Here is a 14,822-nt window from a genome sequence, read left to right on the forward strand (position 1 = left end):
TGATATCAGAGTGTTATACTGTATAAGAATGCAATTTACAGGTACCAAGAACCTTTTATGTCTTGTAATATATAACTAGGCTTGGCAGAATTGCGATTTTTACTTTTTTAAAAATTTTGGTGGATAATATTGATAATTTTAAAGCATTTTTTTGTTATCAATTTAAATTTTCACTTGCAGGAAATTATGGAGGGGTTAGACAGTAATGACAGAAGTTGATATTTGTAGAGAGGTCAGCTGGGGCTCGTCTCTTTCCGGGCGGCAGGGAACCACACCACCTCACTAAACTCTTGTGGGCAATTAGTTCGGCCGTGGGAGTCTCTCTGCAGCCTTTGTGAGGGTAGAACTAAACACAGTAAGCCCAGGCCCTAGGTCAGGGCGGGGCAATAGTGAGTCAGGCGCTCAGGCCCTCAGGCAGGGGCTGAGCAACAACAGTATATAACAGCAAGCCCAGGCCCTTGGCTCAAAAGGACCTGGGAAAGGGGAAGAATGCCACCCGCGAGTTGGGTGGCAGGGGGGACGCAGGCCCTCCCACTCCACTGTGTCCCAGCCCGGGGCCCTAGCAGCAGCAGAAGACCTGCTGCTGAGTCAGTGGGGATTCCTAGATTCTAGGACTGGAAGGGACCTTGAGAGGTCATCGAGTTCAGTCCCCTGCCCTCATGGCAGGACCAAATACTGTCTAGACCATCCCTGATAGACATTTATCTAACCTACTCTTAAATATCTCCAGAGATGGAGATTCCACAACCTCCCTAGGCAATTTATTTCAGTGTTTAACCACCCTGACAGTTAGGAACTTTTTCCTAATGTCCAACCTAGACCTCCCTTGCTGCAGTTTAAACCCATTGCTTCTTGTTCTATCCTTAGAGGCTAAGATAAACAAGTTTTCTCCCTCCTCCTTATGACACCCTTTTAGATAACCGAAAACTGCTATCATGTCCCCTCTGTCTTCTCTTTTCCAAACTAAACAAACCCAATTCTTTCAGCCTTCCTTCATAGGTCATGTTCTCAAGACCTCTAATCATTCTTGTTGTTCTTCTCTGGACCCTCTCCAATTTTTCCACATCTTTCTTGAAATGCGGTGCCCAGAACTGGACACAATATTCCATCCGAGGCCTAACCAGTGCAGAGTAGAGCGGAAGAATGACTTCTCGTGTCTTGCTCACAACGCACCTGTTAATACATCCCAGAATCATGTTTGCTTTTTTTGCAAAAGCATCACACTGTTGACTCATATTTAGCTTGTGGTCCACTATAACCCCTAGATCCCTTTCTGCCATACTCCTTCCTAGACAGTCTCTCTTCCCATTCTCTATGTGTGAAACTGATTGTTCCTTCCTAAGTGGAGCACTTTGCATTTGTCTTTGTTAAACTTCATCCTGTTTACCTCAGACCATTTCTCCAGTTTGTCCAGATCATTTTGAATTATGACCTTGTCCTCCAAAGCAGTTGCAATCCCTCCCAGTTTGGTATCATCTGCAAACTTAATAAGCGTACTTTCTATGCCAATATCTAAGTTGTTTAATGAAGATATTGAACAGATCCGGTCCCAAAACAGACCCCGGTGGAACCCCACTTGTTATGTCTTTCCAGCAGGATTGGGAACCATTAATAACAACACTCTGGGTACTGTTTATCCAGCCAGTTATGCACCCACCTTATAGTAGCCCCATCTAAATTGTATTTGCCTAGTTTATCGATAAGAATATCATGCGAGACCGTATCAAATGCCTTACTAAAGTCTAGTGTGACAAAGTTCCTTCTCTATCTTGGTGGGTTCTGCGCTTATTGGCGGATTTTTCTTGCCTCAGAGGTTCTCCATGTGGGTTGGGGAACAGCCCAGAGACCTTCCCCTCTGGTAGAACCCACAGTCCAGGTCAATTGGGAGGTTTTGGGGGGAACCCGGTCCCGCCCTCTGCTCCGGGTTCCAGTCCAAGGCCCTTTGGACTGCAGCTGTCTAGAGTACCTCCTGGAACAGCTGCACAACAGCTACAATTCCCTGGGCTATTTCCCCGTGGCCTCCTCCCAACACCTTCTTTATCCTCACCACAGGACCGTCTTCTTGGTGTCTGTTAATGCTTATACTCCTCAGACCTCCAGAAGCACGTCCTCTCACTCCCAGCTTCTTACACCCACACCACAAGCTGAAGTGAGCTCCTTTTTAAACCCAGGTGCCCTGATTAGCCTGCCCTAATTGATTCTAGCAGCTTCTGGATTGGCTGCAGGTGTTCTAATCAGCCTGTCTGCCTTAATTATTTCCAGAAAGTTCCAGAACAATCAGGAACTTTCCCTGTTACCTTATCCAGGGAAAAGAGACCTTCTTAATCTGAGGCTAATATATCTGCCTTCTATCACTCTCCTGTAGCCATCTGGCCTGACCCTGTCACACTAGGTATACCACATCCACAGCTTCTCCCTTATCCACAAGACTCGTTATCCTATCAAAGAAAGCTATCAGATTGATTTGCATTCCTGTGTTGTTTGCCTATATTCATCCTTTGTAATCTGTCCTAGTTTCCATTTTTTATATGACTCCTTTTTATTTTTTAGATCATGCAAGATCTCATGGTTAAGCCAAGGTGGTCTTTTGCCACATTTTCTATCTTTCCTAACCAGTGGAATACCTTGCTTTTGGGCCCTTAATAGTGTCCCTTTGAAAAACTGCCAACTCTCCTCAGTTGTTTTTCCCCTCAGTCTTGATTCCCATGGGACCTTACCTATCAGCTCTCTCAGCTTACCAAAATCCACCTTCCTGAAATCTATTGTCTCTATTTTGCTGTACTCCCTTCTACCCTTCCTTAGAATTGCAAACTCTGATTTCATGATCACTTTCACCCAAGCTGCCTTCTACTTTCAAATTGTCAATCCTGGATCATGGCTGCAACACACTGACATGGGTTCTGAAGTGCTGCAGCCAGACTAGGGTTGGCTGCCCCCGGGCTACTTCCAGACTCCCTCTCTTGAGGTACCTGGGTCAGGGTGGTGTCCTCGGGGGGTCCAGCACCATGGGTTCCTCGGGATAGCTGGCAAGGGGCAGGCTCGGCACCTCCTCCAGGTAGCTGGTGCGGGGCAGGCGAACGCCGTCTTCTCCTTAGAGATGGGGTCGAGCGGGATCTGCCAGTACCCCTTACTGAGGTCGAGGGTGGTGATGAAATGGGCCTAGGCGGCCAAGCAGTTCATCCACATGGAGCATAGGATATGCATCAAACCTCAAGATGGTGTTACCTGCCGGAAGTCTATACAGAAGCGCCGTGTTCTATCGGGCTTGGGTACCAAGACCACCAGACTGCGCCACTCACTCTGCAACGGCTCGATGACTCCTAGGGCTAGCATGGCCTGTACTTCCTCCTTGACCTCCTACCGCATTCGGTGCAGCAGGGGCCTGGTCGTCTCCCAGATTACCTTCCTCGGCTTGGTCTGGATGGCATGATGGATCAGGGTCATGTAACCGGGTAGGCCTGTAAAGGTTCTCCAGAAAGCCTGCAGGAGACATTGGGCTTGCTTTCGCCGCTCCTCTGTGAGCGTGTCGCCCAGCTGGGGGCCTGCGGGGTCCTCTATCAGGGACGCATGGGGACCCAACTCTGGTTCTGGCAGGTAAGGGTTAATAGGCCCTCCCGCTTTCGCCGTGGTTTCAATAGATTCACGTGATATCGCTGGGTTGTCTTGTGCCGGTCAGGCTGGGGGACCTCAGAGGTGATGGGCCCCACCTTCTGGACCACCTCATAGCGTCCCTGCCAACGGACCAGCAGCTTCGATTCACTCGACGGTAGGAGGAGCAGGATCCGATCACTGGGCTCAAAGGCACAGATCCACGCTTCCTGGTTATAGGTTCATGCCTGGGCTTCCTGCACGGCTTTTAAGTTTTCGTGTGCTCCGGCCTGAGCGAGGTTCTCCTGGAGCTGGAGAACGTACTTCAGGAGTCCCTGGGTTGGCGATGGAAACTGCTCCCATGTCTTCCGCATTAAGTGTAATAGGCCCTACGGGCGACAGCCATATAGTAGCTCGAACGGGGAAAATTTTGTTGATGATTGGGGTACCTCGTGGATTGCCAGCGGTAAGGGCAGGAGTAGCTGGTCCCACCGGCGTAGCTCCTCTGAGGGGAACTTGCACAGCATTTCCTTCAGGGTCTGATTGAATTGTTCCACCAGCCCGTCAGTCTGTGGGTGGTAGACTGAGGTGCGTAACTGTTTAACTCCCAGGAGCTCACGTACCTGCTGCAACAGCCAGGAGATGAAGTTGGTGCCCTGGTCCGTTAGGATTTCCTGGGGCAAGCCCACTCGAGCAAAGACCTTCACTAGTTCACTGGCGATGGTTCGGGCGGTTGTGCTCCTCAATGGCATGGCCTCGGGAAAACTGGTGGCATAATCAACTATGACCAACACATACTGGAATCCCGCGGTACTTCTCGGGAGCGGGCCCACCAGGTCCATGGCCACCCGTTCAAATGGCATCTCCGCTGTGGGCATTTGAACCAAAGGGGCTTCGGGTACCTGTGGGGGAGCCACTAATTGGCACTCCAGACAGGAGCAACAATTGTTTCTCATCTCCTGGTGAACGTCGGCCAGAAGAACCGCGTCAAAATCCGGGCGAGGGTCTTTTCATGGCTCAAGTGCCCTGCGGCAAGGATGTCATGTGCAAGCTTTATTACTGCTCGGCGGTGGCACCGAGGCACCAGCAGCTGGGTCAGTGGTTCTTCTGTGCGGGGATCCCGTTCCACCCAGTAAAGACTGTCATGGCATAGCTCGAAACAGGGCCACTGATTTGCACGATGTGAGTCAATCTGTAGGCCCAACTAAAGGCAGGATCTACTCTTTGATCGTGGCAAAAGTCGGTGTTAAGTCAGGGTTTGACTGCCGGCCCAGGCGGGGGGTCCCACGGGTTCCTCGCTCCTTCGGGGTCCAGGTCCTCCTCCTGCAGTTGGACCTCGGGGTAATGTCCTTGCAGTGCAGGGGTCAAGAGGAGGATCTCCTCAAATGCCAGTCAGTTATTCCCCAGGATCACTGGGTAGGCTATTCAAGGTGCCAGGCAGACTATCATCCGTCGTGTGACCCCAGCCACCGTTGGCGGGATCCGGGCACTGGGGTAGAGCCGCATGTCGCTGTGGATGCATTGCAGCCAGATCGTCCCCAGGTGGGGGTTGGCCCGGGGCCCAAGGTTTGACAGATTAGCATCTGGCCACAGCCCAAATCGATCAGGGCCAGGGTTGAGTGGTCCCTGACAACTACTGGAACCATGATCTTGGGGACCTGTGGCAGCCGGGCCCAGGTCTCTCCCATACAGATGTGGCTGAAGCTGCATTCAGTCTCAGTGCAGTCATGCTGCAAATGTCCATATTTACTGCATAAAAAACAGGACCCAAGTTCTGGGCGACCACCCCAAGTGGGGGCTCCCATCGGGTCCCTGGGGGGATTCCGATGGTCCTCGGGAAACTCGGCACTTGGGCCGTGGATCCTTGTCAAGGTGGGAGTTCGGGGCATCTGGCCTGAAACCCTGAGCGAGCCTCTTGCCCACGTGGGAGACTCCACACTTCAGTCTGAGTGCCCCCTTTCTTTTCGGGGTTAGGGCGCTCTGGCCCTGGGGTTTTGGAGTCTGGTAACTGGCTGCACTGACATTTCAGCCGTGAGGCAGTCTTCCATCAATGCTGTGGTGGCAGCTAGCGTCGCTGGCCGATGGCGAAGCACCCAGGCCCTTCCTCACGCTGGGAGGATGTGTATGAACTGTTCTAAAATATTTGTTCCGTGATCTCGTCCGCGGTCCTCCTCTCTGGCTGTAGCCACCGCTTGCACACTTCCTTCAGCTCTTGGGCCACCAACCAAGGTCTGGTGACTGTGGGGTAGGTCTGGCTCCAGAACCACTGCCAAAAGGTTTCTGGGCTGACGTCCAAGGCGTCCAGGATTGCTGCCTTTACCTGGCTATAGTCCCTTGCATCCTCTGTAGACAGCCCTCTGTATGCTGTTTAGACTCATAGACTCATAGACTTTAAGGTCAGAAGGGACCATTATGATCATCTGGTCTGACCCCCTGCATGCTGCAGGCCGCAAGACCCTTCCCTGGACTCTGCCATTGAAGTCCCCAATCCTGTGTTTTAGTGACTTCAATCGGCTGAGACCCTCCTGCTAGTGATCCCTGCCCCATGCTGTGGAGGAAGGCGAAAAACCTCCAGAGGCTCAGCCAATCTACCCTGGAGGAAAATTCTTTCCCGACCCCAAATATGGCGATCAGTAATACCCCGAGCATATAGGCAAGAGTCTCTAGCCTGACCCTTGTTGGCCATTATGCTATTCATGTACCATTGCTTAGTTTTCCTCGGCTACTATGTTTTACCATTAAACCATTCCCTCCATAAACTTATCCAACTTAATCTTAAAACCAGACAGGTCCGTCGCCCCCACCGTTTCCCTCGGAAGGCCGTTCCAATATTTCACAGTTTGGGCTGTCCTGGTTAAGTACGGGGTCAAGAGAGAGGCTCATTGGTCAGGGGCCACCCTGCAACCAGCGCTGCTCTTTCAAAAGTGGCTCCGGGTCATCACTGCATCCCATCCTGGTCAGCCTCACTGCCGCAGTGATGCGGGGTGACCCAGCCGTGTCCCCTGGCTGGGGCTCCGCGGGGTGCGGCAGTGTTGTTGCCAGCTGCTGCAGGCATTGTCGCTGCTGTTCCTGGTTCTGAACCCCCAGGTGCTCTTGCTGTGCTCCCAGCTGCTGGATGAGCTGCTGCTGGAGCTGGGCCGCTTGCTGTCACTCCTGGCTCTTGGTCAGGAGCTTGATAAGTTTGTCCATATCCATGGCTCTTTCTGGGGTACGTTCCCTCCCCCAGACTGCTTCTCACAGGGTTTGAGGGATCGTGCCCACGTTTTCCATCACATGTAGAGAGGTTAGCCAGGGCTCGTCTCTCTCCAGGGTGGTGGGGAACCACACTGCCTCACTAAACTCAGGAAGATGTCTTGTGGGGAATTAGTTCGGCCGCGGGAGTCTTCCTCTGCGGCCTTTGTGAGGGCAGAACTAAACACAGTAAGCCCAGGCCCTGGCTCAGGGCGGGGCGAGGCGATGGTGAGTCAGGCCCTCAGGCCCAACCGTATATAACAGTAAGCCCAGGCCCTTGCCACCTGCGAGTTGGGTGGTAGGGGGATCGTAGGCCCCCCCACTCCACTGCATCCCAGCCCGGGGCCCTAGCAGCGGCAGAAGATCCGCTGCTGAGTCAGTAGGGATCCTGGCCGCAACACACTGACATAGGCTCTGGCAGTGCTGCAGCTAGACTACGGTTGGCTGCCCCCAGGCTACTTCCAGACTCCCCCACTTGAGGTACCTGGGTCAGGGTGGTGTCCTCAGGGGGGTCCAGCATCATGGGTTCCTCGGGATAGCTGGCGTGGGGCAGACTTAGCAACTCCTGTGGGTAGCTGGCGCGGGCCAGTCCTTGGGTTTACCGCAGGCTGCTCGGGTTTCCCAATCCCAAGCTAGGCCGGAGGCGTCAGGCCTCCCTGGCGGCTGCCCTTTCAGTGGGCTCTGGGGTTGGACCTTTATACTTCCAGTGCCATCCCTGACCCTCAGGGGGGCGGGCTCAGAGCTCCCTGGCTCCGCCACTTTGCTGTTGGGTGGGACTTGTCTCTCTCTGCGGCGGCAGGAATCACACTGCCTCACTACAAGATTCAAAAAGTTAGTTTTATAACTTTAAAGCACAAATTGTCAACATCAAATGTCAAAATATACAAAGAAAATATCCTTAATTTCTTAAGCAGCATTTTTCTTACTTTGCTAATCAAAATGTATAGATAGGCATCGATGGAAACATTTTTCATTAGTTTGTGTGTCCAGTGAAATTGACATAAACTTATATTTACTGATTAAAAATCTAATCCTTCCAAGCCTATGTATAATCTTCCTCCTCATACCAAAAAAGGGATGGTATATGAAAAGTTTATTCTGTGCAGTGTACCTTTTTAAACCATAGATACAAGGTAAGCCCTTCCTGGAATTCTGACTGTGTGTTTTATTTTTTTAAACTGTAGAGACATTAGCTTTTCTTTTCTTTCTTTTTTTTTTTCTTTTTTAAAAGGGGGGATGATGTGCTTTGTAGCATGACACCATATGTTATCAGCTACCATGTTGAAGGTGTAGGCTGTCAGAACTGCTTTCTTGGTTAATTGCCAGTGAGATAAAAGCAGATTTTACCTGTTTGAAGATGTCCTATTTGGATCTTTCAAGGTGTGTGACATTTCTGAACACCCACCCATCTGAAATTAATGTTTTAGATAACATCACTTGTGACCTTGTAAAGATCAAATAGATGCAATCTAGTCCAAAAATATTTTCCCTTGACGATATACAAAATGCTGTCATCATAAAGTAGCAATACTCATGAGATCAGAGCGGTCAGTGCCCTGGCTACAGTAGTGTGCCTTTGGAGTTGCTATTCGTGCAGTTTAGTAGCAAACGCTTAATGAATCATAGTTTTCCTTTCTAAAGGTGAAGACAAATTAAAACTGCAGAACAGCTGTTTTTAGTTGGGCTTGATGTGTTAATACAGCAAGAATCCATTATTTTGAAACGGGGGGAGGGGGTCTCCTTTACCCTTTTCCCTGCCAGGCAGGTTTGATTATGGGTTCTCCGTCCCCCGCTGTTTCCTTACAGAAAGGGAAGAAAGGCTTCCTTTGAAGTGACAAGCTCGTTGAAAGGAGACTGTAAATGCATATGTGTATTTATACTGGCAGGGGATAGCCTTAATATATACAATAAGCTTTTTAGCCAGAAATGTAATAGAAAGCTAGGGTGAAAGTAGGTTTATCACATGCCATCCCAGCTGCAGTCCCTGCAGGGGTTTTGGGGGATGTCCTTCAGCTAAAGTGCACCAAAAAACAAGTCTCTACATATTCAGTTTAAGAAGTTGTATTGTGAGGAATCCGTTTCTGACACTGTCATATGCACAGGGTTAAAATTTGGTTAATAACCCTGGGGAGACTCCTAGGCACCTCGATAATAATAAAGGTCACCCTGACAGGGTATGTCTCTACACTAGATTTTTTTTTTTCCTTAACCTTGAATTGGTTAATTGCTACTTAACTTGAGGTGCTATCAAGGTATGTCTTTTGAAATTTCAGAATATAACTTCCTTAAAACTGAGCCGTGGAATGTGAAACTTCATGGCTTTTAAAAGTAAGACCAGTGTATTAAAAGAAGTTTTTCAATGCGTTATTTTTAATAATCTCAGCTTTGATCTTGCTTATCTGGGTTGCGCTTCGGTGAGCTCTTATGACTGAAAAATCTTTGAAAAACCTTCCATTTCTTTGTATTTGCATAGTTGCAAAGTAATGTCTCTTTGAAGTTTCCTTTTACCTAATCATGACAGGCCTAAACCACAAACAAAATTAATGGAAAAACCCTTTATGGTTTTTCCTAGCCTTATTTTGGTAAAATCGGTATGGTTTGGCTGGAATATTCAACTGCTTTAGAAGTCTGTTTTTGCCCTTTGAATGGCAAATAAACTGTGTATACAGCATATTACACCAGACATCTCTTGCTGTAATATGAAGCTGTTCATGAATCACTTTGTACATAATGATGGAATCCTGTGAGTGGTTCATTTGCATTAAACAGTGGCAGTACATTAAGGCACCCTAGTGCTGCCGTACGTAAAGTTTCAGTCAGAGTTGCATTTAGAACTAAAATCCTTCTGTTTGACATTTTAATAATAGAATTTTGCATCCAGATCAACACACTAACTTTATGGGAAAGGTGAACTTTTATGGTTTTGGTTCAATGTGAGATCTTTTTGAATTTTCTACTGGAATCCAAATACTGAAGGGGTGTTTTTTGGAGGCCCTGTGAGGAGCAGTCTCTTAATCATATGAAAATTACAAACTGGTGTGTGAGTTTAGAACACACCATTTTTCCTAGAGAAGACGAGGCCAGAATTCTAGATAAGGGGTTTACCTAAATCTGAGAAAAAGTGGGAGAGGAGGTGACAAAGATTTCAGACAGTTTTTTGTTGTTTTGTTCTGGTTTTCCCATCCCCATTTAGGCCTCTCTTTTTTTAGCAATGCTATGGAAGTGAAGGAAAGGGGGCTTTTATTTTTCTTTATTACAGACCCACATACTGAGGGCTTTACAGGCACCCAGCAGTGGGTTAGCTAGCACTTTCAGAACATAAGTCCATTTTTAGCATACCTGGACATGTAATTACATGTCCTTGGAGAGAAATTCTGAGATGGCAGTTTATAGATGTTCATACATATTATGAAGACTGTTTCACTACTATCTTAAAATGACTGAGTGCTGGCAGGATTTAGTAGTGGTGATATAGACCTGATGATCATGAGTGACTGACTTCTGGTATGATTTTCTGTATAAAGCCAAAAAAATGAATCCAGAAAGAAGAAAATATTTCTCCTTTTGCACATAGGTACATTTCAAGCCTATAATTGCTTATAATAGGAAAATTTTTATCTAAATTCTCAACTGCCCTTAACCTGTCTGCTAGCACTGTACTTACTACTTTTTGCATGTAGACAAGTTTACTTATGGAAAACTTGTACATACAAATTTGCAGGGGAATGTCTCGAGGCTATTTCTGAAAATGTGAAGTTTCTTTGGTGTGTTTTAGTTTCCTAAATTTCAATCAATAGTGAGCATAATAGCCCTACATACTGAAACAACATAATACACTATTTTGCTAGTGCCATAAATTGTCTAAAAACCCACAATGAAATAAACTGGTCTGAGTTTAATTTGCAGGACTTCCCTTTTCTCAGCTATCCTTTTCGTGAATGGGTTAGAAAAGTCTTGCCTAGTTGAATATATTTAAATGACTATATATTAACCAGGCATTTGTCTTATCTATCCTTTCTCACTTATGGATCCTGTACGTTAGGGAACTATTGAAATGTGAAGTATTTGTTCATGACCACGGGACCTTTTCTGAGGGAAGTACAGCAGAATTGACCTCCTTTTCCTCCTCAACTCCCCTTGTCTTCTGCAGGCACTGCACTAACATCTAGTAAAAGCTACAGCTTTATTTACACATAACAAAAAGTTACACAGATTGACAAGTATTAATCAAGCATTGCAGCAGAACAGATCCCTGCCAAATTCTTCAGTAGCATGTGGACATCTCATGATAATGCTCCATTCCATATGATTTGCACCAAATGTTCTGCCTGTATCTGAGAGCATGACTACCCTTCTGCTCTTCCATTCCTATATATTTTCATTAAATATGACGCTTCTTCCATACCAGATTCCATCCATATCAAAGCTGTTCCACTACACAGAATAAGAAATCTAAAATAAGAGGACACAGAACCCCACTAACATGTTCTCTTTTTTTTCCTGCCAACCTTCCAGCCACAGTGAACAAAAGGGGTAACATGTTTGTCTTTTTCGTTGTTTAATGTGGCATTCATGTTTTGCAAAATGTTTAAAGTGTGTGTGTTGGGGGGGGGGGTAATTTTGAACTTGATGATGGGTAAAATTTTCAAAAGTGTATTTGGTGCTTCGAAGCTTAAGTTTAAGTCACTTTTGAAAATGAGATTTAGGGTATGTCTACGCTGCAGCTGGGACTCGTGCTAACTCAGTTCAAGCTAGTGTGCTAAAAGTAGCAATGCGGACGTTGTGGCACTGGCTGAGACTTGGGCTGGCAGCCTGGGTCCAACCTCAGACAGCTAGCCCAAGCTGCCTACAGTATTGCAATCTCCACGCAGACATTTTTAACAAACTAGCGCAAGGTGAGCTACCGCAAGTCTGTCTGCCCACACTGGGAATATCACCTCCCAGCTGCAGTGTAGACATACCCTCAGGTGCTTTTGAACACATTATATTTACATAGAGACACACACACGCAGAACTAAAAAGTATTCAAAATAGTTCTCAGAGGCTGATAATGCGGGGGGGGGGGGAAGCTGCTGCTGAAACAGGATCCTGGATCCTTTAAACAGATTTGGTTTGTGTACAAAATAAGTGTAACAAGAACATTGTGTTGCTAGTTCTCTAGGTTTTATGGGGGGAGGTAAGGGATGGTTTTGGCCAATCTAGTTTTAAAATACACACACCATTTCAAGACCTATAATATTACAATCATTCATTCATTTTTTAATTTAAAATACTGTAAATTGATGCAAGATTGTTCAAGATTTGAAAGGTCTGAACAAAAAACAGGGACACGTGAAAGCATTTGATAAATTTTATCACCTACCAGTGAGTTCAGTTTGGGCATTATGTAGGTTTTTGTTCTAAAGAGGTGGGGGAAAACAACGCGGCGGGGGCATGTGGGGTCCCCCCCAGATGTACTGTTTGGCTTGTACTAAGCACGCTCAGTAATACTGCTGAAGCTGGCTACCCTCATTCTGTGCCTTCCCACCCCCGCTGTCGGCAGGCCTGGGTCATCTATGGGTTATGGGAGAACCAGGCTGAAGGGATGTGTGAAAATGCCCTTTACATGAAAACCTTCACAGGATCTCAAAACATTTTACAAAAGTGAGTAAACATTGGTTTCATCTACAAATGGGGAAATTGAGATACAGGAAAGTTAAGTGACCAGGTCCGGTCACATGTTGACCTATTGGCAGAGCTAGATATACAAGACAAGCCTACCATGCTCCCATCTTTTTGTTTTAACCTCTAGACCGGGGTGGGCAAACTTTTTGGCCCGAGGGCCACATTGGGGTTGCAAAACTGTATGGAGGGGCTGGCTAGGTAAGGTGCTTCCCTAAACAGCCTGGCCCCCGTCCTCTCACACTTCCCACCCCCGACTGCCCCCCTCAGATCCCCCAACCCTTCCAACCCCCCCTGCTCCTTGTCCCCTGACCGCCCCGTCCCATATCCAACACCCCCGTCCTCCTGACAGGCTCCCTGGGACTCCCACGCTTATCCAACTTTGCCCCCCTGGCCCCTGACCCCCCCCCCTTGAACTTCCGCCCCATCCAACCGCTCCCTGACCCCTGGGACCCGCTGCTCCTTATCCAATCTCCCTGCCCCCTTACCATGCTGCTCAGAGCAGCATGTCTGGCAGCCATGCCGCCTGGCTGTAGCCAGACACACTGCCGCGCTGCCCTGTAGGGGTGCGCAGCCCAGAGCACTGCCCGCGCTGTGACTTGGCTGTGGGGTAGGGGGCACAACAGGGGAGGGGCCGGGGGTTAACCTCCCCAGCCGGGAGCTCAAGGGCCGGGCAGGACGGTCCCGCGGGCCAGTTTGCCCACCTCTCCTCTAGACCATAAATTTATTAAGAGGCATCCTATTCAATACAGTACATGTCATAGCTGAATATTTCTGGTTATATTTTTTTCAAAGGGATATCATTAACCCTGGTGAAGAGGGCTTTTGCATGGTCTGCGAATCTACTTAAGCACCATGTTAAGATGTTATGAAGTCCCTCCGCAAGGGACAAACTTAATTTAAATTTGATAAACATTTTATCCAATTGCTTGGAATTGCTCACTCAGTGTAAAAACAGTGAAAATGCTGGGGGGAGAGGAGCCAAGTGAATTAGTTTTTAATGAAGAATTAACATTTCTGTGGGATGTGTTTCTGATTAGAGCACAGTACTGAGAGTCAGGAGATCTGAGTATTAATCCCAGCTCTACAACTGGCTTGCTGTTATGTCGGACAAATCACTTAGCCTGTTTGTGCCTTATTTTCCTTGCCTGGAAAATGTTTTGCAAATACACTTTGAGATTCTCTAAAGAGAGTGGCCTTTCACATAATCTTTCAAACTACGCAAGAGCAAAGTATTAGCTATTTAAAAAAAAATTACCTAGCAATCAATACTGATAAGTTTTAATTACTGCATGAATTATCTGGTAGCAAAACCGTTTCCCCAGTAGAGGATTAATAGTTTGGGCAGGGGAAAGGCCTAAGAATTGCTGTGATGATCTGGTTTGCCACTTCTGCAGAGAGGAGTATGTGGTAGGAATGTTACAGCTTTTCCAGTTATTAGGGTGGAGAAGCCCTCTTAGAACAGTTCCACTCCTCTTCTGTGGCCCAGGCAAGAGCATCCTACCGTTGCCCAATTGAGTTTTTAAGGCTGGGAGTAGAGTACAAAGACTTTGAGAGTGGGAGGTGCTGAACATGTTCTTAAATCTACACTTTTCAAAGCATGTGGTTGGTCACCAATCAAACATAAATATTTTCATAAGTTCATAAGGACAATAAGGATTTTCTAAAATATAATAGGAACAAAAAAAATTCTGACAATGGTATTGGTCCATTACTAAACGGCAATGGTAGATTTATCAGAAATAATGCAGAAAATGTAGAGGTCTTCAGTAAATATTTCTGTTTATTTGGGGTAAAACAGATGATATAGTCTCATCATATGGTGATAACACACTTTCCATTTCACTAATATCTCTGGAGGATATTAAACAGAAGCTACTAAAGTCAGATACTTTAAAATCAGCAGGTCCAGGTGACTTACATTCAAGAGTTTTACAGAACTGGCTGAGGAGCTCTCTGGACTGTTAATACTGATTTTCAATAAGACTTGGAGCACTGGGGAAGTCCCAGAAGACTGGAAGACAGCTAGTTTGCCAATTTTTAAAAAAGGTGAACAGGATGACCTAGGTAATTATAGACCTGTCGGCCTGACATCAATCCTGGTCAAGATAATGGAGCAGCTGGTACAGGACTCAATTAATAAAGAACTAAAGAAAGGTCATGTAATTAATGCAAATCAACATATATTATGGAAAATAGATCTTGTCTAACTTAATATCTGTTTTTGATGAGGTTACAAGTTTGGTTGATAAAGATAATAGTGTTGACGTAATATACTTGTGCTTCTCTAAGGCATTTGACTTGGTACTGCATAACATTTTGATTAAAAAAACTAGAATGAT

At 46.8% G+C, this 14,822-nt stretch overlaps 1 protein-coding gene across 3 annotated transcripts in view; it reads left to right on the top strand.

Annotated features, from left to right (window-relative positions):
• The window catches only part of DUS4L (dihydrouridine synthase 4 like), a 75,344-nt gene extending 60,868 nt beyond the window's left edge, over positions 1-14,476 (top strand). For all 3 annotated transcript variants that reach the window (XM_034766737.1, XM_034766718.1, XM_034766727.1), the window contains one exon: positions 14,384-14,476. In XM_034766737.1, coding sequence (XP_034622628.1) covers positions 14,384-14,448 — 65 coding nt within the window. In that variant the 3' untranslated portion in view covers positions 14,449-14,476. The remainder of the gene's footprint in view (positions 1-14,383) is intronic.
• Positions 14,477-14,822: the final 346 nt, after the last annotated feature.

This window comes from Trachemys scripta, chromosome 1 (genome assembly GCF_013100865.1).
Source record: "Trachemys scripta elegans isolate TJP31775 chromosome 1, CAS_Tse_1.0, whole genome shotgun sequence".
In the NCBI taxonomy this organism is placed as follows: domain Eukaryota; kingdom Metazoa; phylum Chordata; order Testudines; family Emydidae; genus Trachemys; species Trachemys scripta.